Below are 25,733 nucleotides of genomic sequence, written 5' to 3'. Positions count from 1 at the left end.
ATCCATACACGACTACTGGAAAAACCATAGCTTTAACTAGATGGACCTTTGTCAGCAAAGTAATATTTCTGCTTTTTAATATGCTATCTAGGTTGGTCATAACTTTTCTTCCAGGGAGCAAGTGTCTTTTAATTTCAAGGCTGCAGTCACCATCTGAACTGATTTTGGAGCCCCCCAAAATAAAATCTCTCACTCTTTCCACTGTTTCCCCATCTATTTGCCATGATGTGATGGGACCAGATGTCATGATCTTAGTTTTCTGAATGTTGAGTTTTAAGCCAACTTTTTCACTCCCCTCTTTCACTTTCATCAAGAGGCTCTTTAGTTCTTCACCTTTTGCCATAAGGGTGGTGTCATCTTTGTATCTGAGGTTATTGATATTTCTCCTGGCAATATTGATTCCAGCTTGTGCTTCATACAGCACAGAATTTTTTATGATGTACTCTGCATGTAAGTTAAATAAGCAAGGTAACAATATACAGCCTTGCCGTACTCTTTTCCAGATTTGGAACCAGTCTGTTGTCGACGTCCAGTTCTAACTGTTGCTTCCTGACCTGCATACAGATTTCTCAGGAGGCAGGTCAGGTTGTCTGATATTCCCATCTCTTTAAGAATTTTCCATACTTTGTTGTTTTCCACACAGTCAAAAGGTTTCAGTTCAGGTCAGTTCAGTCGCCCAGTCATGTCCGACTCTTTGCAACCCCATGAATCACAGCACGCCAGGCCTCCCTGTCCATCACCAACACCCGGAGTTCACTCAAACTCATGTCCATTGAGTCGGTGATGCCATCCAGCCATCTCATTCTCTGTCGTCCCCTTCTCCTCCCACCCCCAATCCTTCCTAGCATCAGACTCTTTTCCAGGGGGTCAACTCATCACATGAGGTGGCCAAAGTATTGTAGTTTAGTGTAGTCAATAAAGCAGAAATAGATGTTTTTCTAGAACTCTTTCTCTTGCTTTTTCGATGGTCCAATGGATGTTGGATATTTGGTCTCTGGTCCTCTGCCTTTTCTAAATCCAGTTTGAACATCTGGAAGTTCACAGTTCACGTACTGTTGCAACCTGGCTTGGAGAATTTTGAGCATTACTTTGCTAGTGTGTGAGATGACTGCAATTGTGCAGTAGTTTGAATGTTTTTTGGCATTGCCTTTCTTTGGGATTGGAATGAAAACTGATCTTTTCCAGTCCTGTGGCCACTGCTGAGTTTTCCAAATTTGCTGGCATATTCAGTGCAGCTCTTTCACAGCATCATGTTTCAGGATTTGAAATAGCTCAACTGGAATTCCATCACCTCCACTAGTTTTGTTCATAGTGATGCTTCCTAAGGCCCACTTGACTTCGGATTCCAGGAGGTCTAGTTCTAGGTGGGTGATCACACCATTGTGGTTATCTGGGTCATGAAGATCTTTTCTGCACAGTTCTTCTGTGTATTCTTGCCACCTCTTCTTAATATCTTCTGCTTCTGTTAGGTCCATACCATTTCTGTCCTTTATTGTGCCCATCTTTGCATGAAATGTTCCCTTGGAATCTCTAATTTTCTTGAAGAGATCTTTAGTCTTTCCCATTCTATTGCTTTCCTTTATTTCTTTGCAATGTTCACTTAAAAAGGCTTTCTTATCTTTCCTTGCTATTCTTTGGAACTCTGCATTCAAGTGGGTATATCTTTCCATCTCTGCTTTGCCTTTTGCTTCTTTGCTTTTCTTAGCTATTTGTAAGGCCTCCTCAGACAACCATTTTGGCTTTTTGCATTTCTTTATCTTGGGGATGGTCTTGATCATTGCCTCCTATACAGTGTCACAAACCTCTGTCCATAGTTCTTCAGGCACTCTGTCTATCAGATCTAATCCCTTGAATCTATTTGTCATTTCCACTGTATAATCATGAGGGATTTTATTTAGGTCATACCTGAATGGGCAAGTGGTTTTCCCTACTTTCTTCAATTTAAGTCTGAATTTGACAATAAGGAGTTCATGATCTGAGCCACACGTAGCTTCCGGTCTGGTTTTTGCTGACTGTATAGAGCGTCTCCATCTTTGGCTGCAAAGAATACAATCAATCTGAATTTCGTATTGACCATTTGGTGATGTCCATGTGTAGAGTCTTCTCTTGTGTTGTTGGAAGAGGGTGTTTGTTATGACCAGTGCCTTCTCTTGGCAAAACTGTTAGCCTTTGCCCTTCTTCATTCTGCACTCCAAGGCCAAACTTGCCTGTTACTCCAGTTATCTCTTGACTTCCTACTTTTGTATTCTAGTCCCGTATAATGAAAAGAACATCTTTTTTGGCGTGTTAGCTCTAGTAGGTCTTCTAGGTCTTCACAGAACCATTCAACTTCAGCTTCTTCAGCATTACTTGTTGGGGCATAGACTTGGATTGCTGTGATACTGAATGGTTTGCCTTGGAAACGAACAGAGATCATTCTGTCATTTTTGAGACTGCACCCAAGAACTGCATTTCGGACTCTTCTGTTGACTATGAGAATTATTCCATTTTTTCTAAGGGATTCCTGCCCACAGTAGTAGATATAATGGTCATCTGAGTTAAATTCACCCATTCCAGTCCATTATAGTTCACTGATTCCTAAAATGTCCATGCTCACTCTTGCCGTCTCCTGTTCGACCACTTTCAATTTACTTTGATTCATAGACCTAACATTCCAGGTTCCTATGCAATATTGTTCTTGACAGCATCAGACTTTACTTCTATCACCAGTTACTTCAAGAACTGGGCATTGTTTTTGCTAGTACATTGTTAGTTCAATGGAACATCACAATATAAAGACTAACTATATCAACAAACAAAAACCCTTAAAAACAATTTTCCGTGAAATAAACTTGTTAGAAAAGAAAACATACATCTCTGTTGTACAACAAATAACAGTGTTTACAGATATGCACATATGACATGAAAGCATAAGAATGTGGGAGAAATGCATGTAAATTAAATGGTCACCTTCAGAGAAAAGAAAATGGGAAAGAGGGACCAAGAAGGGGCCCCTGGGCGATTTCAATCTTGCATCTGATGTTTTATTTCCTTAAAACAAGCAAACCGGCAAAGGCAGCCGGAGATAAAAGATAAAAATTTCAACTTGATCTAACTTCAAAGCGGATAGGCTGAGTTACAGCAGGAATAAACCAATATTTGAATTAACAGGGCTTGGCTTCTTCTCTGGCAGAACTGACTCAGAAAATTTAAAAATCAATACTCTAAATTTTTAAAAATACTAACTATTGTATTGTCATAATCAAGAAAGTGAAGAAGAGATGGCCAGAGGTGCGAGGCTGATGTGGCTGGAGTACGAGGTGAATGTCTAGGGCAGAAAGTGGTTATTTTGAGCAAGAGTATCTATGTCTATAAAGGGGAAATAATGGTTCTTAAATTACATGTGAAGGCAAAGGTGAGACGGAGGAATCAAGCAGACCAAACGTGAGGGAACCTGGAAAAAACTATGAAGATGTTTCCCACAAACCAGACCAGCTGCCTCCGAGAATCAAGGGATCAGGTAGGATGAAAAGATCCTTAAACCCTGAAAAACTCCCACGGCCCTGTGAACACAAGTCAGAAACTCCTTTTGGAGTGAGGTTAAATTCCCCATCAAGAGGAAAGCTATGGAGATTTAAGATTTCTATTGAACCTATCAGGTAAAACTTCAGATTAATCTAGAGGGAAAAAATTCTCCTAAAGAAAAAGTTCAGAAATTAGCAACCTTGCCTCCCCCAGGCACCCTTTCAAACTCTGACAAAACACGCTGCTGTGATAGTTCGTGGGCCTCTGGTTCCAGAAGCACAACTGGAACATGGGAAGGCCTCTATCCTGTCGAGTTTTAGAATTTTCACCTGAAAACAGTGCAGGGCTTTGGTGAGGATTTGAGCTTGTCAGGATCTTGGTATAATAGATTGGAAGTCAAAGGGCAAGGTTTTTCTTCTTTTATTCTACTGAAGTGAACAGCATGAGTGAAAGGGGCCCCTGCCTTTCGAAGCTTTATTTTTATCTGGAGATCAATTTCTACAAGTTCATATTCTGCTCTGAAAATCACCAGAATCATCTGAGATTTAGTCACAGCCAGGATGCTCTGGAAGAACAATGATCAGTATTCACTCAAGAAGGAAAAACATTATCCTTTAAACCAACACCTGCACACTTTACCCAAAACATTTCCCTACTCCACATTAAAAGAACCCACTTGTCTCAAAAAATCTCCCATGATAAATCCCTTTCAGCCATTTTCCCTAAAATGGTTTGTCTCATCAAGCAGAAATTCCTTCCCAAATAAGTCAGTGGGTTCTTTCCTGAGTAGACTATGGTTACAGGATGGAACCTTGATTCATCTGCATTCCAACACTTGAGGACACCGTCAGGTAATCAGAATTTTATATTAAAGTGATGTATTGGTTATACACATCAATAACCTGCTCAATCCCCCAATACCACCACTGCAACAACCTTTTATTTGGCAAAAGCATTATAAATAAGCTCCAATTTTCTTTTTTAAAAAGGACTGGTCTAGAAGTTCTGCAACTTCTTGTTAGAAATCACTTCTCTTCTTATTCATTTCAGCCCCTCCCTCAAAGCAATACCTTTTGTTTTTGTACCACAGTATTGTGGTCCAACCTATTATTTCTTTCTTTCCCCTCCAGGCCCTTCGGATAACCTTTCCCATTAGCCACCGGACTCCACAGGAAAAGAGCATCTTTGTGACAGCACCTTCAGCGTCACACTCAAGGGGATGCCAATCAGCTAAGACTGGGGGTGCCCTGATCCATGGTCCACAGACCCTGAATGAGGCCGAGTGGCAGTAAAAACTGTCACCCCAACTAAACTAGACCTACGTGACTTGTGTTAACACTTGAGATTGACACTGTATGGATTTCTCAGTTTTCTAGACCAACTCTTTTTACTGTCATACCCCCACCAGGCCACTTGTTCCTGCTTCCCACCTTGCCCCATCAACCCCAGTACAGACACACTCTGGGCCAGTATAGGAGCTTGGACGGATGATTAATAACTTGTAATTCCAAGTGTCCCAAGAAAGACCTTCCTCAGTGTGGTCCCTAAACATCAGCACTCGTAACTGTTGAATAAATGAACGAACATGAAGAGCCTGAACATTTTCAGCCCCGATAATGAGGATGTGGGGTGCGAGGCTGCCATGACTTGCCTAGTGTAAGACAGGTTGGCTCTAATCTAGCCCAGGAGCTCCAGTTAGCATTACAACTGTGAAGGTTTCCCAAAGGGAATACAGGATGAAAGAAAGAGAACCTGAGTGGGAAGGGAGAGAAGCAACAGGGAGAGGCAGCCAAACAGGAGGAGGAAGGAATGAAAAAGATCCATTGCTGACTGAAACAACACTCATGGAACACTTACTATCTGCCAGACACATTAACTCATTTAGTTCTCTCAATGCTCTTATTGCTGCCATTTCCAGATGGGAAAGTCTGAGGATCAGAGAGGTCAAGCAACTCGCCTAGAATCACACAGCTAACAACTGGCAGAGTCAAGTTCTGAACTTGGAGGATCTGACTGAAAACCCCAGGACCCCATACTGCACTTACTGAAGTATATGCCACGGAATAGACTACTTTTGCTGGATACAAGATAGATGGGGGGTGAAAAAAATAATAGCATAATAATGGTCAAAGGCAAATTTAGCAAATGGTAAGATAAATGGGCTTCTTTGCTAAAAGACTTCTCAGAGCTTTTAAATTGCTAACAAGCTCTGCAACTCTCCAAGAGACGAACAGAGCATATGTGTGTCCCCAACGGATTGGCGCAGGGACTGTTTTCGTGGGGAAGCCATCTTGCTGGACCAGATGTCACTTTCAGAAGCATAAACCTCACGTCTGCTCCTCACCCACTGTGTGCGTGCAGGTTTGCTGGTGGCCAGTGGAGGGAATGTGCCAAAAGGCAACAGTGGCAGAGGTCACCCCGAACTCTGGAATCGCCCCAGAGCCCTCCAGGCTCGGCCAGCCTCCTGCGGAGGTCCACCCAAGGGCCTCTACTCCTGCCCGCAGAAGACAGGAGGCTATATGCCTCTGCCAGCTGCCCCCTCCCACCTTCCAGCAGGGCCTCTATCTTTGTGGACTTCACAAGGGAAATTTCTCACCTGAGTTAATAATCGTTGCCTTCAATTCTGAACTATCTGGCCCTTCTGTGAGGAGATGTGGCATTAAGTCGTTAATAATCAAAAAAGGATAGACTACTTTACCCAAATCTCAGAAAAGCCTGAAGGTGATGTCTATTATACTCCCCTGACAGAAGCATTACTGATTCTCTTAAAGATAACATGCGGAAGATGTATCCAGTCTCGCAGAAGTCCTCCAGGCGAGGCGCTTTTCTTCTATCTACCTTGGAGTTGTTATATGGTAAGTGCCTGCTCATGTGAACTGAAGTGCCTGCTCTATGAAGCCCTGTTGTTCAAAGTTCGGTAAATATCCATCAGCAGGGAGAGCAATTACAGGGAAGTTAACTCTTTCTTGAGTATTATCTGCGTCCTCACTATTCACACCAATACTTAAGATGGGAGCTACGGGGTCTCTCCGAGGTCAACCTACAGAGCTGAATGGTTAAGTCTGACCACCTGTGACCAAAGCCTAGGGATCCAAAGCAATGGAGAAGTTACCAAGAGTCCTGTGTGAGGGGCATCATTTAGAGGTGGGTCTTAGGTTCCAAATCATTGCTGTTGAGCCACCCAACTACATACAGTCTCTAAAACAATGGTTCCCAACCCTTTTGGCACCAAGGACAGGTTTCCTGGAAGACAATTTTTCCACGGACCAGAGAGGGGGATGGTTTTGGGATGATTCAAGCACATCAAGAGCAAACTTAAGGAGATGGTGAAGAACAGGGGAGCCCGGCATGCTACAGTTCATGGGGTCGCAGAGTTGGACACAACTGAGTGATTGAACGGCAACAACCACAAGCACATTACGTTTATTGTGAACTTTTTTTCTAATCTAACCTCTTATCTGACAGGAGGTACTGGACCATGGCCCGGAGACTGGGGACCCCTGCTCTAAAGTACAGCCCTCATGCTATTACTCCTCTGCTCCAAAACTTTCTATGGCTCCCCCCTGCCAAGAAAACAAAGTCTAAAATCATCAGGGACAGCAGGGAGAGCATCAGTATGAAATGTCCTTTACAACCTATCTTGAGTCCACCCATCTGGCTATACCCTACCAGAATCCGCTATGCACGCTCTTCCTCCCTCTTTTCTCTGCCTGTATTTCAAGCCCAATCCACACCCACCTCCCTCCTTCCCACAGTCTCCTTGTCATCAGGCCCTCTAAAATGCCTTCCAGCAATTCCATTCCCATGAACCAAAAGTCCTCCCAACCACAAAACTGCCTGAACCACATTGGATTCTCTTTCAGTGTAGGAGGGAAAAGACTTTTCTCTGCAACTGATGATCTCCACTGGAGTTCGGCAGTCCTCCAATTTTCCAGAAGATGAAGTGTTCGACCCCTTCCATGCGTACGGTTTATATTTTGCCAGCCCGTGTCAGCACTGATATAGTAACCTCCCATTTTTATTGAGCGGCGCCCAGTGTAATCGATGACATCTGCTGGGGCTGATACTTTAAGTGAAGGCTACTCTCAGTCCTGCCACCGCCCACCGCCCATCCCACCCCACTCCACCCCAGCTCAGGATATAAACAGCCAATAGCAGCTACACCTGAGCTACAAAGTGGGGCTTTGCAGCAAAGGTCCTCAGTTATACCCAGAAAGTCATGAGGTTTTCTGTGAGGATTTATCTCAGCAGATCCAGTTTTCAAACCTGCAGAGCTGGAAAAAGAGGGAGCAAGGGCAGGAAGATGCTGCACAGAGCAGCCAACGTTCTTTAGAGAGAAAAATCCCTGTCTGGGCTTTTTGGTTACACAGATTTAAATTGTATGTTCAAAGGAAGCTATCACTTGTATCGTATATGTGGATATATCATTTACATATATCAGGTGACAAATGTATGTAAATATGTGTATGCTGCTAAGTCACTTCAGTCGTGTCCGACTCTGTCTGACCCCATAGACGGAAGCCCACCAGACTCCCCCATCCCTGGGATTCTCCAGGCAAGAACACTGGAGTGGGTTGCTATTTCCTTCTCCAATGTGTGAAAGTGAAAAGTGAAAGTGAAGTCGCTCAGTCGTGTCCGACCCTTAGCGACCCCACGGACTGCAGCCCACCAGGCTCCTCCATCCATGGGATTTTCTAGGCAACAGTACTGGAGTGGCTTGCCATTGCCTCCTCCGAAATATGTGTATAACCTATCCCAATGTGTACTAGTAAAAATTAAAATGCCTTTTCCTTCTTTGGTAAAGTTTTAATATCTGTTCACAGGCCTTTAGGGAGAGTAAATCTGACATTTATTAACATTTGATCCTTACAGAACTGGAACCTAAGTCTTTTCCTGGGCTGGAAAGCATCAGTTCCCGGGCTCCATCACTTATGTAGCTCCATAAGCAAAATCCTAGTTGGAGTGTTTGCAGAAAGGCTCATTTACCACGTCTACACAGAGAACAGGTTCCTCTATATCTGAGTGTTCTTCCAACATGAAGGTGTAGCCTTTTAAGAAATTTTGACCATTTTTGATGGAAAACAACTAAAATACAAATACCTTCTGATGCTTTATTGTGATGATTCAGTCACTATAAAAGTTGTCAATTCTCCAAAGACTTCAAGAAGGCCAAGAGCAATGTATGGGCTACAGCACATAGATTCACAAACAGTTAGACATGACTGAGTGACGAACACACATACACAGGAGGAATGTGAAAAGATGCTCATCACTGATGATTATCAGAGAAACGCAAACCAAAAGCACAACAAGGTACTGCCTCACACCAGTCAGAATAGCCATCATCAAAAGTCTATGAACAGCAAATGCTGGAGAGGGTGTGGAGAAAAGGGAACCCTCCTACATCACTGGCAGGAATGTAAAAATGTAAATTGGTACAGCCACTATGGAGAGCATTATGGAGTTCCCTCAAAAAAATAAAAACAAAGTTGTCATACGATTCAGCAATCTCACTTCTGGGCATAAATTTGGCTGGTATACTGGGATGAACCAGAAGGATGGGATGGGGAGGGAGGTGGGATGGGGGTTCAAGATGGGGAACACATGTACACCTGGGGCAGATTCATGTCAATGTATGGCAAAACCAAGACAATAATGTAAAGTAATTAGCCTCCAATTAAAATAAATAATTTTTTTTTAAAAAGGCCAATAAAGAGGGTAAAGAAAAAAAAATAAAAATATACAAGCACCCCAATGTTCACAGCAGCACTATTTACAATAGCCAAGACATGGAAGCAACCTAAGTGTCCATAGATAGATGAATGAAGAAGATATGGTATGTATACACAGTGGAATACTACTCAGCCATAAAAAAGAAGGAAATAATACCATCTGCAGCAACATGGAAGGACCTAGAGATTATCATACTGAAAAGACATGATTATACGATACCACTTACATTTGGAATCTAAAAAATGAAACAAATGAACATATTTACAAAACAGAAACAAACTCACAGACATGGAAAACAGACATGATTACCACAGGGGAAAGGATGGAGGACAGATACATGAGGGTTATGACATGAACAGATGCAAGTCACTACATGTAAAACAGATAAACCACAAGGATTTACTGTGCAGCACAGGGGACTATATTCAAACCTTACAACAACCTATCATGGAAAAGAACCAGGAAAAATATTCATATCTAATTTAACCACGTTGCTGTATACCTGAAACTAACACAATATTTTAAGTCAAATATACTTCAATTAAAATGTTTCGTTTAATTTTTTAGGGCCTCCAAAGAAAGCCTTCCCTGGCACCTGTCCACAACACACATGTGCATGCCCACTAAATCCCCCACCTACAACTCACCCGCATCACAGCCTTTAACATATCCCACTGCAATTGCTGACTGAGCTATTTCCCCACTCCTCACTCTGAGCTCCTCCTGGAGGAGGAGCCAGAAATAAACAGACCATAAATTTTCTGCTTTACCCCCAAGACCTGGCTTTGTGCTTGTGCACACAGTGCTAGGTCAGTGAACATTTGAGAAGGAATGAATGCAAGCATATATGTATGAACGAACAAAGTGTTGCACCACTTGAGGGCACAATTCACTAAATGTCTCTGTGGACATTTTCATGCCAATTTTGCTTATAAGGCAACCAGAGTCCAGATGGAGTGACCTATTAAAGTGACAAAGGAGAGGGCAGAAAAGGGCACCTTCTATCATGTTACACATCAATGCCTTCCTTGACGCCTTTGTGTCAAGTTGACCACTGTGATCACATCAAATACTCAAGCTACAGAAATGAAGCTGATTCTCAGAAGTGTGAATCTTTGAGACCTGGTAGGTAACATGTTCCCTCTGAGTTGCAGCATTAATTGCATATACGTACTTAACACCATTTCAGCAGCAAGGTCTGTGCTAAGGGCAGCCACAAACGCAACGATAGGAACAGAGGTGCGATTCACAGCAGGCCTTCGCTGCATCTTAAATAACTCCCAGGAGGACAGAGGTGGTGATTTACAATGGCCCTCAGGAGCCTGGCTTTGTGCTTGTAGGGTGAGTGGAAAGAGCCCTCTGAGGGCTAAAACCCAAGTGGTCAGTGAACTGCCTGCGAGACAAGCTTCTACTTAGAAACCATGAAGAAGTTATTTAAACAAATGAAATATCAATGCCCTTGAAAGCCTCCTGGGATTGGCCTATTTCTACACAAGAAAGTTTCATTTTTGTGGCTCATGTGAATTGAAGAGTGTCTCTAGGCACAGTCAGTTCCATGAATGAAATCATCAGATTCAGCCCAACAATCCATCAGGTTAGTCTGATAAGCATTTTACTATTTTGTTTCTTTGTGTGTTTGTTTTCTAACAAAACCAGCCAATGATTATAGTGGTCAATTCAATAAAAACATTATTTAAATCTTAGACAACTCAGACAAATAACCAACTTGATAAAATAATTTCTATCACCCCAATCTATTTAGTCCCCCAAAGTTGGTAAAATAAGACAGCTAGCTGGCCTTTGTGGGAAGAGGAAGTTAGCAGGCAAAGAAGGAAAAATGAGATTGCATTTTTCCACGAAATATACAACAAGAAATACTGCATCCTTTACCTTGGTCAAAAGGCTTGCTGGGATTCCAGTTTCTGAAATAATCATCCTATATAAGGAAAAAAAATAGAAAACAAAAGTCAGATTTCAGGAAGTTTCTCATATAACTGCATAAAAACCTGCCTTTCCCCCCACCACCTCCCAAAACACAAAGGAAAATGCTAAGGGTTCAGAAATTTTTCTAAGGCATTCACGTGCAATCAAAAGTATCAACTGACTTTTCAAATTCTTGTCTTTCAAACTGTATGGATTACACAGTAGGAAGAGTTAATACAGTTCAGCCTAGTATGGAAACAGCACTGCTTTTCCTGGTTTGACAGATAAACCGAGACACCTTCTAAGTGCAAGATGCATTTGCTATCAATTATGCCGCAGGTGATGGCTAGCTGCTCTCACTTGGGATTAAGCCTCTGTGTTTGTAACCACTGATAATTCAACTGTCAACATTTCTCCTACATGGAGACATGTAACTTTGGTGCACAGTTCCAGTTTTCTAGCACTTCTCGAAACTAAAAACAGAGGGTCATTCAAATGTGAGAATTAACCACTGGCATATATTCACCTTAATACCATTTGTTCTCGTTGTGTAAAGATAAAAAACAAAGGCTGGCCAATCTGGCTGATTCATAACCGTGTCTTTCTTGAATGTAGCTTGCCTCAATTTATGCTCCAAGGCTAGACAGTTAGTCACGTTGAAATTGCAAGGGTCTAGGTCACTCACGGCTCCATCATCCTGTTATCCTCTTCCTCACTTCTGATAACCCCTCCCCTCCAAAGCTTCACGACCCAGTTTCTCTGTCAGCTTCACCCACCACCGCAGACCAACACGCTTCCTCTGTCACTTCAACTCAGCTGTCTGCAGCATGCAGGGACCCTGCCCATGGACAACGTCCCCACATCATTTTGACGGCATGTGCCCCCATGCAGCTAATCTCCTCCTGAGTATACTCAAATCATCTGTGGGATGTGTTTTAGGCTGGCACTCTGCATGCTGCAGTTCCAGAAAGCTGTCCAAAATGAGGCCTGGATTTCTCTTCTAGAAAAGCTCATTTACACCAAAGTACACAATTAGTTTCAACTATGGTCCATGCTCTCTCCTGTGACCATTTATCTCCCACACCATCTCTCTGCATTTTATTGGCCTCTGTGTCATTCAATTACCTGGCTTTATTAGATCCTTGTTGAGTTCACCTAAGCCCTTAAATAGATTTTAGGAAACTGGATTTAGAGTAAAATCAGAACATTGCTTCTTGGGCAGTGATTCCATTTTCTAGGGCATGAATAAACATGAACAGGTTCCTCTGGATCCTGGGGATTTGGCATTAAATCATGTTTAACTCCAAGGAATTGGTCCAATTTGCTCTGGCTTTAATTTTATGCCATAACTGGCCTTCTCAACCCAGCTGGTTAGGAAATCTCTGAGGTCTACACCATGAAATAGCACTGAGAAAGTTTAAAAGAATCCCTCTGGCACATCTCTCTCCACTTATTATTTTAAATACAATCCTCATCTTTTGAATTATGTGGTTTGAAACTTGGCAGCCAAAGTTAATGGTTCTCAGTTAAGGGATGAATGATCAGTGGGAAATTTACCACCTGATTTCTCAGGTTGAATGGCCAATCTACTCTTAGCAAGTGGACATAAGCAAGTGACTCAGACATTCTGCGGAGAAGCCAATGGCACCCCACTCCAGTACTCTTGCCTGGAAAATCCCATGGACAGAGGAGCCTGGTAGGCTGCAGTCCATGGGGTCACTAAGAGTCAGACACAACTGAACGACTTCACTTTCATTTTTCACTTTCATGCATTGGAGAAGGAAATGGCACCCCACTCCAGTGTTCTTGCCTGGAGAACCCCAGGGATGGGGTAGCCTGGTGGGCTGCCCATCTATGGGGTCGCACAGAGTCGGACACGACTGAAGCGACTTAGCAGCAGCAGCAGCAGACATTCTGCTGTTGACAAGGGCAACAAAAGAGATAACCTAAGATGAACTCATCCTCACTACTGGGGAAAAAAATAACAAAACCTCCATCCTTCCAGCTGTGGTCCATAAGTGCCCTCTGATAAGGATGGCATCACCTAATCACAGTCTGAAATCACGTGACATGCTGCTTTAATACATGGAAGTCCTTGGAAGCTTAGGCTGTGAGTCCAACAGGGAAGGACTGGAGCCAAAGATAAGTTCCTCTTCTTTAACTTCACATGTCACATTCTCTTTGATGTCCAAGTAAGGTTTGAGCCAGTCTCAGGTACTGAGTATTTCCTAACGATTTCAACATACGTTATAACTTAGATGGAATGTGAAGCATTCTGCTGGACCTTGTCACTTTTCCAAGCTAACTATAATTGCCATTTTTACATGTTTCTTGGGGAAAGACAGAGATTTCAAGATGAAACTTCTACAAGTGGCTATCTGCATGAGAATATTTAAAACTCATCACACGTAATAATACTGCCTAATTGCTGCCCAAATGTGAAAGTACACCTTGAGTCAAAGCTCATTATGCAGAACGAGTCTCTCTAACAGCCTCTTGCCCAGCAAGGCCAAATGGGGAAGGAGAATGACTCCCTGCCTCTGATTGCTTTCACCCTGCCTTAGGAAAGCAGATGGCCAAAGCAGACCCCAATGAGCCAGCAGTGCAGACAACCTTGGGTGTGACCCCTTTGGCTCCAGCTGAGAGACAGGCACCAGAGCCCACTTGGGGGTTGGTCGATGAGCACAGGGGAGGGGAGTCCCTACTGGGCATGGCCATAGCGAGGTTCAGACACAAAAGACCAGAGGTCATGGATCAGCCTTCCACTCTGTACCAGCTAGGTCTGTAGACATGACCCGTCCAAGACACTGGGGCTGTGCTGATCAATTTCTGCTAGGGGAACGTTGGTGAAAGAGCATCTAAATCCACATGGAAAAGTCGAAAAGAATGCCCTTCTAGGGCTTCACCTCATCCCGGAGCCTCACTTAGTAGTCAGTATGCCCAAGGGACAAAGGACAGCTGGATGGTCATTTCTCCAGGGACTAAGACCAGGGACACCAGCCCAGCTTTTCCTTTATCTTATTTTCTCTGAATTTTGTAAATGTAACATATATTTCATGTTATCCTTAAACAGACCCAGGACTTGCTGTGTTGTTGACAACACCCAGCACCTGTTTTCTCACAGTGACAAATCCCAACATGGGAAGCAGTGTGACAGCCCCAACATCACCCCAGTGCTGCCCTGTAACCAAATGTGTTCCTGCTGCGTGGTCCCCAGAATTTGGTCCACAGAGCATAAAAGTCTGGGGCCTCAGGAGCCCTTGCCTCTGACCCAGTAAAGATGTGGCCTGTTAAAACTCAAAGACTGTGGTGGAAGGCATGGTGGATGGACTCAATCGCTGTATCCATCTGAGTTGGCCTCTTAACTGGTAATTTTATCATCTAGTGATAAGCCCTTTAAAAATGATTTGGAAGGAGCTCAGCATCAGTTAATTTTTAAAACAGACAATCTAAACAGAAAGATGCACACCTGGATACAGTCATTTATTAAATTCATTAACTCCTAATAGTGCATCTACAGGCTGAAGAGTGAAGGGTGGTAGTGTTACCATACATGTGCATTTTATGTGCTACCCTGCACAGGATAAGTAAGTCAGACCTCTGCTGGACAGGAAAGAGAAAAGCCTCCTTCTAAATTCTCACCATATGAGGAAGACCTGATTCCATTTCATGATACCACTTCAAAAATGAAAATCACCCAAATCTTTAGGGACTGTTACAACCCAGAAGATCCTGTCAATTTGAAAAGTCTCGAATTTGAGCCCGCTGACTCATATCCAAAATCATGAAACATTGCAGGGGAGCACACTGTCATAGTAAAAATAAAAAAAAATCACAAGTTGGCATACAAATCACAGCAAGAAAGTGACAAATGACAGCATCTAGAAAAATGAAGACTGGGGTGGTGCTGACTGTGGAGGAAGAGTCATGGAATGACCATGGCCCCAACTATTTGTTAAAATCCTCCACAGCTGATCAACAGAGATAAAATCATACTCATTTTATTAGCATTTGATATCCCACAAACCTAATACTGGATCCTAAGAAATTATTGGCATCCAGTAGCTGGTACAAAGGGAGAAGGCAATGGCACCCCACTCCAGTACTCTTGCCTGGAAAATCCCATGGACGGAGGAGCCTGGTGGGCTGCAGTCCATGGGGTCGCAAAGAGTCGGACACGACTGAGCAACTTCACTTTCACTTTTTCCTTTGCATTGGAGAAGGAAATGGCAACCCACTCCAGTGTTCTTGCCTGGAGAATTTCAGGGACGGAGGAGCCTGGTGGGCTTCCGTCTGTGGGGTCGCAGAGAGTCGGACACGACTGAAGCGACTTAGCAGCAGCAGCAGCAGCAGCTGGTACAAAGAAATTCAACTCTACGTTTTCAACTACTTTAGAGATACCCTGTTTTGATAAGCATTCATGGAAAATGAAATCTCCTTAAAATATATATATATACGTAACATATATTTTATATTATCATATATGCTGCTGAGTCACTTCAGTCGTGTCCGACTCTGTGTGACCCCTTAGACGGAAGCCCACCAGGCTCCCCCGTCCCTGGGATTCTCCAGGCAAGAACACTGGAGTGGGTTGCCATTTCCTTCTCCAATGTGTGAAAGTGAAAAGTGAAAGTGAAGTCGCTCAGTCGTGTCCGACCCTTAGCGATCCCACGGACTGCAGCCTACCAGGCTCCTCTATCCATGGGATTTTCTAGGCAAGAGTACTGGAGTGGCTTGCCATTGCCTTCTCCGATATTATCATATATAATAGATATTAATTCCCAGGTGGCACAAGTAGTAAAGAGCTCTGCCTGCCAATGCAGGAGACGTAAAAGATGCTGGTTCGATCCCTGGATTAAGAAGATCCCCTGGAGGAGGAAATGGCAACCCACTCCAGTATTCCTGCCTGGAGAATCTCATGGACAGAGGAGTCTGGCACAATACAGTCCCTAGGGTCGCAGAGAGTCAGACACAACTGAAGCGACTTAGCACACTCAAGGATATAATACGTATCAGTATATGTTAATAACACCAAAGAACATTCTGCTATATAATGCATCTTCCAAGAAAATGTTTAAGCCTCCCTACCAGGAAATGATGCAAAAAATATCCTGCCATAATTTTAGTGATTAAGTCTGTTTATTATGGACGTCATAACCGACTGGAAAGTCTCTCATTTTAGCCAATTGTGATCGGGAAACTGGATTTTTCTTCCACTGTCCCACCGCCCCCAAATGGCTGATGCAATTTAGTTCAGATATTCCCCAGGGGTTTGCCTTTCCAGAGGTGCTTATGTCTGCCCCAAAGAATGTTAAAGCAACGCTGAGGAAGAGAGTGGCACAATCAAATGGAAACCACTTCTGCAATCCAACTGCTTTACTCCCACTTACGAAGATGATGATGGCATGTATGATACTTTACAGTTTTAGCTACGACGGATCAAATATACTCAGCTCTCATGGGACAGGTCATTTCTCTTTTATATATATTTTAGCTAAGTTGTTTGAACACTATAGTTTCATCTGAAGATTACATGAGATAATACAAATTACCAGCCTAGAAAATAAGTGGGTGCCTCGTTTGTCTCGACCAGGAGTGAGCCATGGAGACATATACACATGAACAGAAGAAAATGAGGCTAAGTGAGAGCAGGCAGCCTCTTTGAGGTCATCTGAAGACCCCCTGTAGATAAAAACAAAAGAGAAAAGCACTGCCCTGCAGGGTAAGGTGGACTACAGTCAGGTTTAGAGATCCTAGAGGGAGGTTAATCCCACTTTATCGAACCCCATACTTTTACAAAGACATCAATTAAGGGGCTATAAGCAAACTGCTCTCCAAAGAATTCAGTGCGAAGAAGTATCTTTTTATACTACTTGACTGGGGAGAATAAGAAGGAGGGCTGGCTGGCAGGTGGGGAAAGTGTCTCTGAAATGATCATAGAAATCACTGGAAATGTGAGACTTCCAGGTGACATTGTATTGAAAGTGCTAGTCATTCATTCATGTCCAAATCTTTGCGACCCCCGTGGACTGTAGCCCGCCAGGCTCCTTTGTCTGTGGAATTCCCCAGGCAAGAATACTGGAGTGGGTAGCCATTCCCTGCTCTAGGGGATCTTCCTGACCCAGGGATCGAGCATTGCAGGCAGATTCTTTACCATCTGAGCCACCAGGGAACCCCAAATGACATAAGTGAAACATGCCTGTAATTTTGTGTGCAGTATAAATCCAAACGCATGATGCTATTGGGAAATACAAAACATTCCACCTATTGACATAGAAGTTGGCATCTCATACAACCCCTCACCTCTAAGCTATTTCTGGTAACATCTCTGGGTAAGCACTGTGCTGTCAGTCTACTCTCCAGCAAGCCTGTCCTTCCCACCCTGGTGAAGAACTCCAATAGGAATCCTTCTGCATGAAGCATTCAACCACCCAGCCCAGCCTGGGCACTGACTCGAGGTCCCCTGCCCCGTCACTCCACAGATCCCACTCATGAGAACCCTGTACACTAGGGACTGGGAGCTGGACCAATAACACATCTTCATGGGCACAAATCACACCCACACACCTGGGCCAGGCTAATTCTAAGCAGGTCTGGATCTTACCTGCACATTCCCCTGGGGCAACACTCAACAGTATATAGTAAGTCCAGGCTCTACTGGAGTCAACTGAAGTAAGCTGATTCAGCTTTAACATCTCCGTATTCCTGTGAAATGCGCATAACTGTCCCTGATGTGCACATAAGGACAGGTGGGTGTATGTTTATAGACACTCTAAATCACTTGCTTCCTGAATAGAGTAATTCTTTGATAAATTGGTCTGACATTTGGTATAAAGTCCTGCAGGCCTCAGACAAAGTGATTTAGAAAATAACAATGTCAGTTGCTCTGCTCTTTCAATAAATAACCCACCAGTAAAACACAGATAATAACTGACAATCATACTTGTACTGTAACTAATGAGGAAAGATAAAACAGCAAATGGACTGTTTATATGCATTTGATAAATTGCGTCCCCTGGATATACCCATGAAAAATAAATGTGTGTGGTGCTGGTTCACTGAACTAAAACAAATATTTACCACTGAGATTTAGGATTGAGAGTGATATTTACATTTTATTTGGCAACTATTTTGATGCTATGTCTAATACACAGTGGAAAAGTCAAAAACCTACCTCAACTTCCTGAGTACGAAAGCATTATGAATGAGAAAAAAAATAAAAGAATCACATCAAACAATAGGAAGGAATGTAAACATTTTCGATAATTACATCAAATTTTCAAATTATAACATTAGAAAGGTCACAGGCAGACATTTTCCTTTAAGTTACCGACCATCACTCCCTTTAAAAGGTCCCCTCCCTCGTTCACTAAGTTCATGAAAAGAACGTCAGGTTCTTGGTAGAATAAGTGAAGTGTGGGAAAATCTGAGGGCCCTCTGGTGATCTGTGTCATTACTGTAGAACAGCTAGCAAAATCGTTATTAAATCCACATATACAGGCATAATTATTATCTTTGAGAATTTTAAATGACTAATTTGCTGTGACACTGGTCCAAAGGGTGAAATTCAATAAAAGTCCCGAGATGACATCAGAGGATAAGAATAAAAGACCTTCTACATTCCTGCAAAGAAATTATTTCACCTTGAAGCTCCAAAATAGCTTCAAGGGGTCTAAAACCTAAGAAGGACATGGGTTTATGGTCCTGGGATGTAAAATGAATAGCACTGTCATGGCCCCTCCAGGTGATTAAGGCATTATGACCAACACAAAGAAATCACCCTTCCTCACGACTATGTGCTTATCCCTGTCTGTCCATCCAAGCTGGGTTCTGGAGGAGTGACTGCTGATTGCAGCTTTTCTCAAAGAGAAAAACTGAGTCTGAGATCTGTTCCAGAAAAGGTGCTCTATACCTGACTTTCTCTTCTGAGAATACAACAGATCTTTGATGCTGCATTTGTATCTGACCAAGACAAGGGGTGTCTCCCCAGACTCAAAGCCACCCATTCCCTGACCTCAACAGCAAAATGATCAAAACACCTGAGCTAGCCAGGAGTGGGCTTCTGAATGTCCAAACAGGAGAGAAACAGAATTATGGATTCAAAGACAATAAAAACACTATGAACAGGACAGGCTGTGAAGCAGACATAAGCTCAGATCCTACCTCGAACACTCACCCACCAGCTGGCCTGGCACAAGTCCCTCAGCTTCTGAGTTGCAGACCCCTGATCCACAAAACAAGACCGCTGCACCTACCTTGGAGGATGGGTCACAACGATTTGCAATAATGTGGCAGTGACTGGGATGTTATCAGACACAAAGAATGACTCAATAAATTAAAATGTACACTTTTGAGTCTATCTCTAGAGGTTTACAATATTGAGATGTCTCAAAAACATTGAGAGAAACAGGCTTATAGAAATAATGATATGCTTAAAATTTCAGTTATGTGGCTCTTATGCATTTGAATCATACCAAGTAGGCCCAAATGAAAGGAGACCAATTGCCCTTGGGAACAATAATTATGAAATATTTTCAATGCATGCAATTTTATTAGTTTTATGGATGAAGAGTGGCTTAGAAAAAAATGCAATGAAATGTGAAAACATGAGTTGCAGGCACGTCTCTGTTTAAAGGTCAGGCTCCCATTCTCTAAGATTTAGTGACCCTGTCTATTAAAAAAAAAAACAAAAAAAAGATAATACTTACACCATAGAGCTGTCTGTGCAACCAGTGAACCAGTGAGAGATGTTTTGAACCACTGTTATCAATTATACATCATCTAATTCTAAGTAAATTTAAGTTTCAATTATGACTCATTATATTCTCTTAAGTGGACTAGGCCTGCTCTGAACAGGTAAAATTTCTGCATAATCATTAATTTACATGTAGAAAACAGTCAGAGAAACCCAGAGAAGGGTCACTTCATTGAAACACCAAGTAAGGCCCTTGCCATCTTGTAGCATATAAACCTCTGCTTTACAGAAAATACAAATCGTACTGCCCAAGGCCCAGGCCTGTCTGAGCAGCACGAACTCCAAACTAATCAGGTCCCACCATCTTTCTGAGAATGCCACTCCAGCCACCCCCCAAACCCCCCACCGCCAAGGCCGGCCGGCCTCAGTCAACATCCAGATGCTGCCTTTCAGAGTATAAAACACTGGGTATGAACTGTCACCCACACCGCCTCTGCCTCAGCTGGGCCCCCCAGCTTCTCCTGGGGTCACCACCACGTGCCCAGCCAGCCTCCTCTCCCTAGACGCTGCTCAGGCTGTCCTCTTTGCTGCTCCTGCAAGGATCCTCTGAAGGGACGTCAGCCCTCACCACACCCCAGTATCAAATATTCCAGCTGCTCCCCACAGCCTCCTGGCCAAGACCAAGCTCACGAGCAGCTCCCAGGACCCTGTGAGGCACAGCCCCTGCTGAGTCCTCCAGTTCCCCTGAGGCCACACCCCTGCCCACACGCTTCACTCCAGCCCCACATGAGCTACTTCTCGGAGCTGCAGCAGCCAAGCTCCAAACTTCTACACACGCTGCATCCTCTGTGCCTGAAACCCCCTTCCTCTCCCTGCTCTGAGTAACATTCACTGCTCTGTCAACTCCCGGTTTAGATTAGACGATGGTCCTCATGGGCCACCTCCCTGTTCCCAGTCCCTCCACGCCAGAGATGTGTCTGCTGTGTGGTCTACAGCCCCTGGGCAGCCCCTAGCAGAGCCCTGATGTCACCGCTCTGCAGCGGCTGAGTGCTCTCCGGCCACTCAACTACACGCCTGCCAGTCCCCAGGGCCGGGGCGGGGTGTCTTCCCCTCCACACCTAGGGCCAGCACGGTGCCTGTTCGGCACCAGGTACTCAGTGAGCACCTTCTATGAAGAAAGAATCACTCAGCCTCTGTGGCTTCTTTTATGTCAGCTGCAGATCCCCAGTTAATTCCCCTTTGATTCAGAACACAGGCTCTGTGTCCTGGAAGTTTCAGAGGATGGTAAAATGGGCAGCTCCTTTAGTGTGACTTCAACCGGGGCAGTAACAGGAACCTGGCACCAGCAGAGGTGATGGCAGAAAACCTTGGAGGGAGCAACCAAGGAGGGCTGGTGGGCCTCTGCCTGACAGCCTCGCTCCATGTCTGCTAATGCCCTTGAGTCTCCCCAAGGACCCAACGGACGTCATGACTTGGCTTGCCACAGCTGGCAGATGTCTGATGCAAGATTCAGAATCTGAGACAAGTTGAAGTTGAAATCCAATCAAAAAATCAAAGTAACAGTAACGTTTAACATTAATCATCTAAGAATAATAGCAGCTACCAGTTTCTGAGTGCGCAGCATGGGCCAGGCACTGTGCCAAGCCAACTGCATTTTAGCTCACTGCGCTCATATAGTAACTGTGTGAGGGAGGCACAGTCAGCCCCCTGATGATCTACCTGGGAAAACTGGAGCCCAGAGAGATCACATTATTATAAGTTTACACAGCTAGGAAGAACAGGAGGATTTGAGCTCAGTTTTGCCCAACTCTGAAGATTTTTTTTTCAAACTGGACAAATAAATAATAGTCACAATATTTACATTAGGGGCTTCCCTGGTGGCTCAGACAGTAAATAATCTGCCTGCAACGCAGGAGACCCTGTTTGGATCCGTGGTTAGGAAGATCCTCTGGAGAAGGAAATGGCAATCCACTCTGGTAATAATATTTACATGAGTATGTCACATTGGGAGACTCCAGCATGGCTGGGGAACAGAAGAACTAAGAATGTGCTCTAGTATTGGGGCTTAGACCTGACTCCCAGTCAAGGGAGGTCAGCCCATGAGAGGACAGAGGGATGGGTGAGAGGAGAATGAGCAGAGATAGTTGGCTGGGGTCTCCTCGCAGGTCCAGGGAGGTGCAGCGGGTGGGAGACGCTGAGGTGTTCCTGGATTAATGAGGTTCCAAACAGACAGCCAGATCCTGGTTCTCTCCACCGAGCACTGTGCAGTGGTCAGGGTCACTGAATGAGCTGCTCTGAGGGATGCCGGGGGCCGTCCTACTGCCAGCATGGCAGAGCTCCACACACTGTGTTAAACGCACTGAGTGAACAGAGGGCCAGTGAAGACTGGAGAATCTGGGAGAAAACACAGGGCTTGCCCCCTATTGGAGACAGAACACAACGGTTGCAGGAAATGTCAAGGGATTTGACACACAGCCCAAGGGCCTCCCAAGAGGCTCGCTCCACCACTGCATTGACCCTTCATGCATCTGAGCCTCAGCTTTCCCATCTATGAAGGGGGAAATGTAAACACCGGCCCCACAGGGTCTTTGTGCAACTGAACAGCAGTCCATTTGTCCTGTGCCTGGCTCTGGGAAAGCAGCCGGGATACCCAGACATCCTGACCCCTCCCTACCCCACACGGCACCCCAGGCTTCAGAACCATGGCCAGCAGCTCTGGTGACAACAGCCTCAGGAGCAAGCCCCACTGAGGAGCGCTTTGTGGGCTCTGGACCAGGCACTGCCATCACACCTGTCGGCCGTCACACTTGTCTGCCACCACAGTCTCTGAGGCTCGCTTCAAAGTGGAGCATCCAACACTGATATCAAGGCACTACACAGAAGACCTGGTGGCTTTGGCACCGGCCATCTCTCTGGGAAGCCACGGACACAGACTTCGCATGAAATTTTCATTAGCTGCACAGCAAGACCTGTCGCAGTTCCTCCCAGCCCTGCCATTCAGCCTCTTCTCTTGGAAAGAGCATCTGGGAAAGTTAGCAATAAAAGCTTCCTCACTGTGTCCCTGAGAGCATCCTAGCAGTCGCCCTGCCTGCCCTCCTCCGCATCCCGAGGCTCTGGCCCTTGGACCACATACATAGCAGATGCTCCCACCAATGCCCCAGAAACAAATCTGGTGAAGGTCTTTAGTCCACTTCAAAGCAATGATGTCACCATCAGAATCTGAGAGAGTTCCTTTGAAATCCACAGCTTCTGAAGTGATGTTCCCCCAATGGTAAGAGCAAACAAGCCTGCCAAATAGACCCACACTCCCCAGCCACAATTTCCCTCTGTGATCACTGGTAAAGCTTCCACAGAGAATGGGAGCAGTGTTCCCTGTCCCAGGCACAGCCGCTGCTAATACTGGGGCTCACCACAAGGGTAGAACAATCTTCCCACCCTGACTGAAGACCCCCCCATGGGACCCATACTCCCAAAGGCTGCTGGGTCCAATCAATCCTGAACCATGGACTAATAATCCTGGAGATGGGCTAATTTTCCTCTCACCTAATGAACATTTCTACAACTCTGTGATGGATGGAAGCCTCAGCACTGCCAAAGTCATCTGGTAGACTCAGGTGACTTAGAGAGAGAGTCCCAAAGCACTGTAGCCAGGCTCCACGCTTGAGAACTTGCTCACCTGACCACTCAGACAGGTAGATGATGTACTTACGTCATCTGAAAAGACAGCATCCAGAGATAAGATAACCATCCTTATACCAAGGTCAATGTGTTTGAGTCTTGTGATAGCTGTTCAGCCCCAAATCTTGGGATCTGTGTACTCCACAAACATCTAAACATCCTGTTGCCTTCCGGGGGGGTTTTCCATAATCTGCCTGGGGCACCCACAGAGACAAAGCAAGGCTGAAGCTGCAGGGAAGCTGGGGCCAGAGGCTCAAGGACCTTGGCGCCTGATGAGATGTCCACACCTAATCTCCAGGCACTGAGGAACCACTGAGGGCGAACTTGGAGGTGGCTCCCATCACACTAGTGCTTTCTGAAGGTGCTGGGCAGACTAAGTGTGGGACAGGTTAGAAAGAGTCAATGAAACCAAGGACACCAATGAAGAAGTTCATGCCATGTGTGCACAATTATCACTTATGGAACATTTGCTGCATGTCTGCCTTTGTGCTAAGAAACAGACACGAGTAATACTCAGCCCTTATTCTCAGAAGCCCATGGTCTGGCCAGTGTAGAGGGAGCCAGAAATGTCAGCAGATGGAGTATAACGTTACCTGGCAATGTGGTCATTATGAAAACAAAATAGCTACAGAACACAGAGGAGGAAGCCAGCACTCATTCCGGGGAACTAGGGCTGACTCTACTGAGGCAGTGGCACTTGTGCTGGGTCCAGATGGACAAGGAGCTTTCTAGGTGAGCAACATGCATGGGTGGGATGAGGAGCCAACAAGTGCAATGAGCAGGACTCTTTGCGGCAACAGCCCTCAACCTGGGCAACAAGAGAGTAAGCCTGAGTCCAGGGGCAGCCACAGAGAGTGGACAACAGGATGTCTGCTTTGCTCAGGGTCTCCAAAGCCCCCATGGCCACACCATCCAGTCTGCCACTTGCTCTGGGACCAGAAAGCCTGGAGCTGCCGTGGCTGATTATTGGCATCACTATGATCAGTCCACTCCAGCTGGAAAGCTGAGCAATGACATTATGTCTGGAGGGGCCACACACACCCATGGCATGCCACCCCAGGGATGAAAGCCAGCTCACATCCTGGCCCTTCCAACCAGCAAGTGTTTCCATGCAGCCTGTCAAGAACATATGTAAGTCATATGGGCCACAATTGGAACCAACTAGTCTGTATGCCCGACCCTCTTTCTGTCCTACAGAGACACAGGGCCAGCTTGCTCAACCTTCCTTTATTAAATAAGCATCTCTTCTTCAGAGGTAAGATCTCTGAGAACAAAGGCTCTGGGAACCAAGACCCTAGAGGTCCCCCCTCCCACTCCCAGTCAATGGTAACAATTAAAGGCCTCATTTAATGCAATTAAGGGCCTCTCACACGCTAGCAAAGTACTGCTCAAAATTCTCCAAGCCAGGCTTCAACAGTACGTGAACTGTGAACTTCCAGATGTTCAAGCTGGATTTAGAAAAGGCAGAGGAACCAGAGATCAAATTGCCAACATCTGCTGGATCATTGAAAAAGCAAGAGAGTTCCAGACAAGCATCTACTTTTGTTTCATTGACTACGCCAAAGTCTTTGACTGTGTGGATCACAACAAACTGTGGAAAATTCTTAAAGAAATGGAAAAACCAGACCACCTGACCTGCCTCCTGAGAAATCTGTAGGCAGGTCAAGAAGCAACGGTTAGAACTGGACATGGAACAACAGACTGGTTCCAAATCAAGAAAGGAGTACTACGTCAAGGCTGTATATTATCACCCTGCTTCATTTACTTGTATGCAGAGTACATCATGAGAAATCCCTGGCTAGATAAAGCACATACTGGAATCAAGATTGCCAGGAGAAATATCAATAACCTCAGATACAAAGATGACACCACCCTTATGGCAGAAAGCAAAGAGGCACTAAAGAGCCTCTTGATGAAAGTGGAAGAGGAGAGTGAAAAAGCTGGCTTAAAACTCAACATTCAGAAAACTAAGATCATGACATCCGGTCCCATCACTTCATGGCAAACAGATGGGGAAAAAATGGAAACAGTAAGAAACTTTATTTGGGGGGGCTCCAAAATCAGTGCAGATGGTGACTGCAGCCATGAAATTAAAAGACGCTTGCTCCTTGGAAGAAAAGCTATGACCAACCTAGACAGCAGACTACATAGCAGAGACATTACTTTACCAGCAAAGGTCCATCTAGTCAAAACTATGGTT

General features: G+C 44.7%; 1 protein-coding gene across 4 annotated transcripts in view; it reads right to left on the bottom strand.

The window, feature by feature from the left end:
• SPOCK1 (SPARC (osteonectin), cwcv and kazal like domains proteoglycan 1) overlaps positions 1–25,733 on the bottom strand; it is a 593,321-nt gene that overhangs the window by 345,390 nt on the left and 222,198 nt on the right. For all 4 annotated transcript variants that reach the window (XM_055428906.2, XM_055428907.2, XM_055428908.2 and 1 more), the window contains exon 3: positions 11,128–11,173. In XM_055428906.2, coding sequence (XP_055284881.2) covers positions 11,128–11,173 — 46 coding nt within the window. The remainder of the gene's footprint in view (positions 1–11,127; positions 11,174–25,733) is intronic.

This window comes from Moschus berezovskii, chromosome 8 (genome assembly GCF_049115385.1).
Source record: "Moschus berezovskii isolate FMDL1 chromosome 8, NW_MosBer_1.0, whole genome shotgun sequence".
Classification (NCBI taxonomy): domain Eukaryota; kingdom Metazoa; phylum Chordata; class Mammalia; order Artiodactyla; family Moschidae; genus Moschus; species Moschus berezovskii.
The sequence above is the reverse complement of the archived record's forward strand: the minus strand, read 5'-3'. Positions and strand labels throughout refer to the sequence as shown.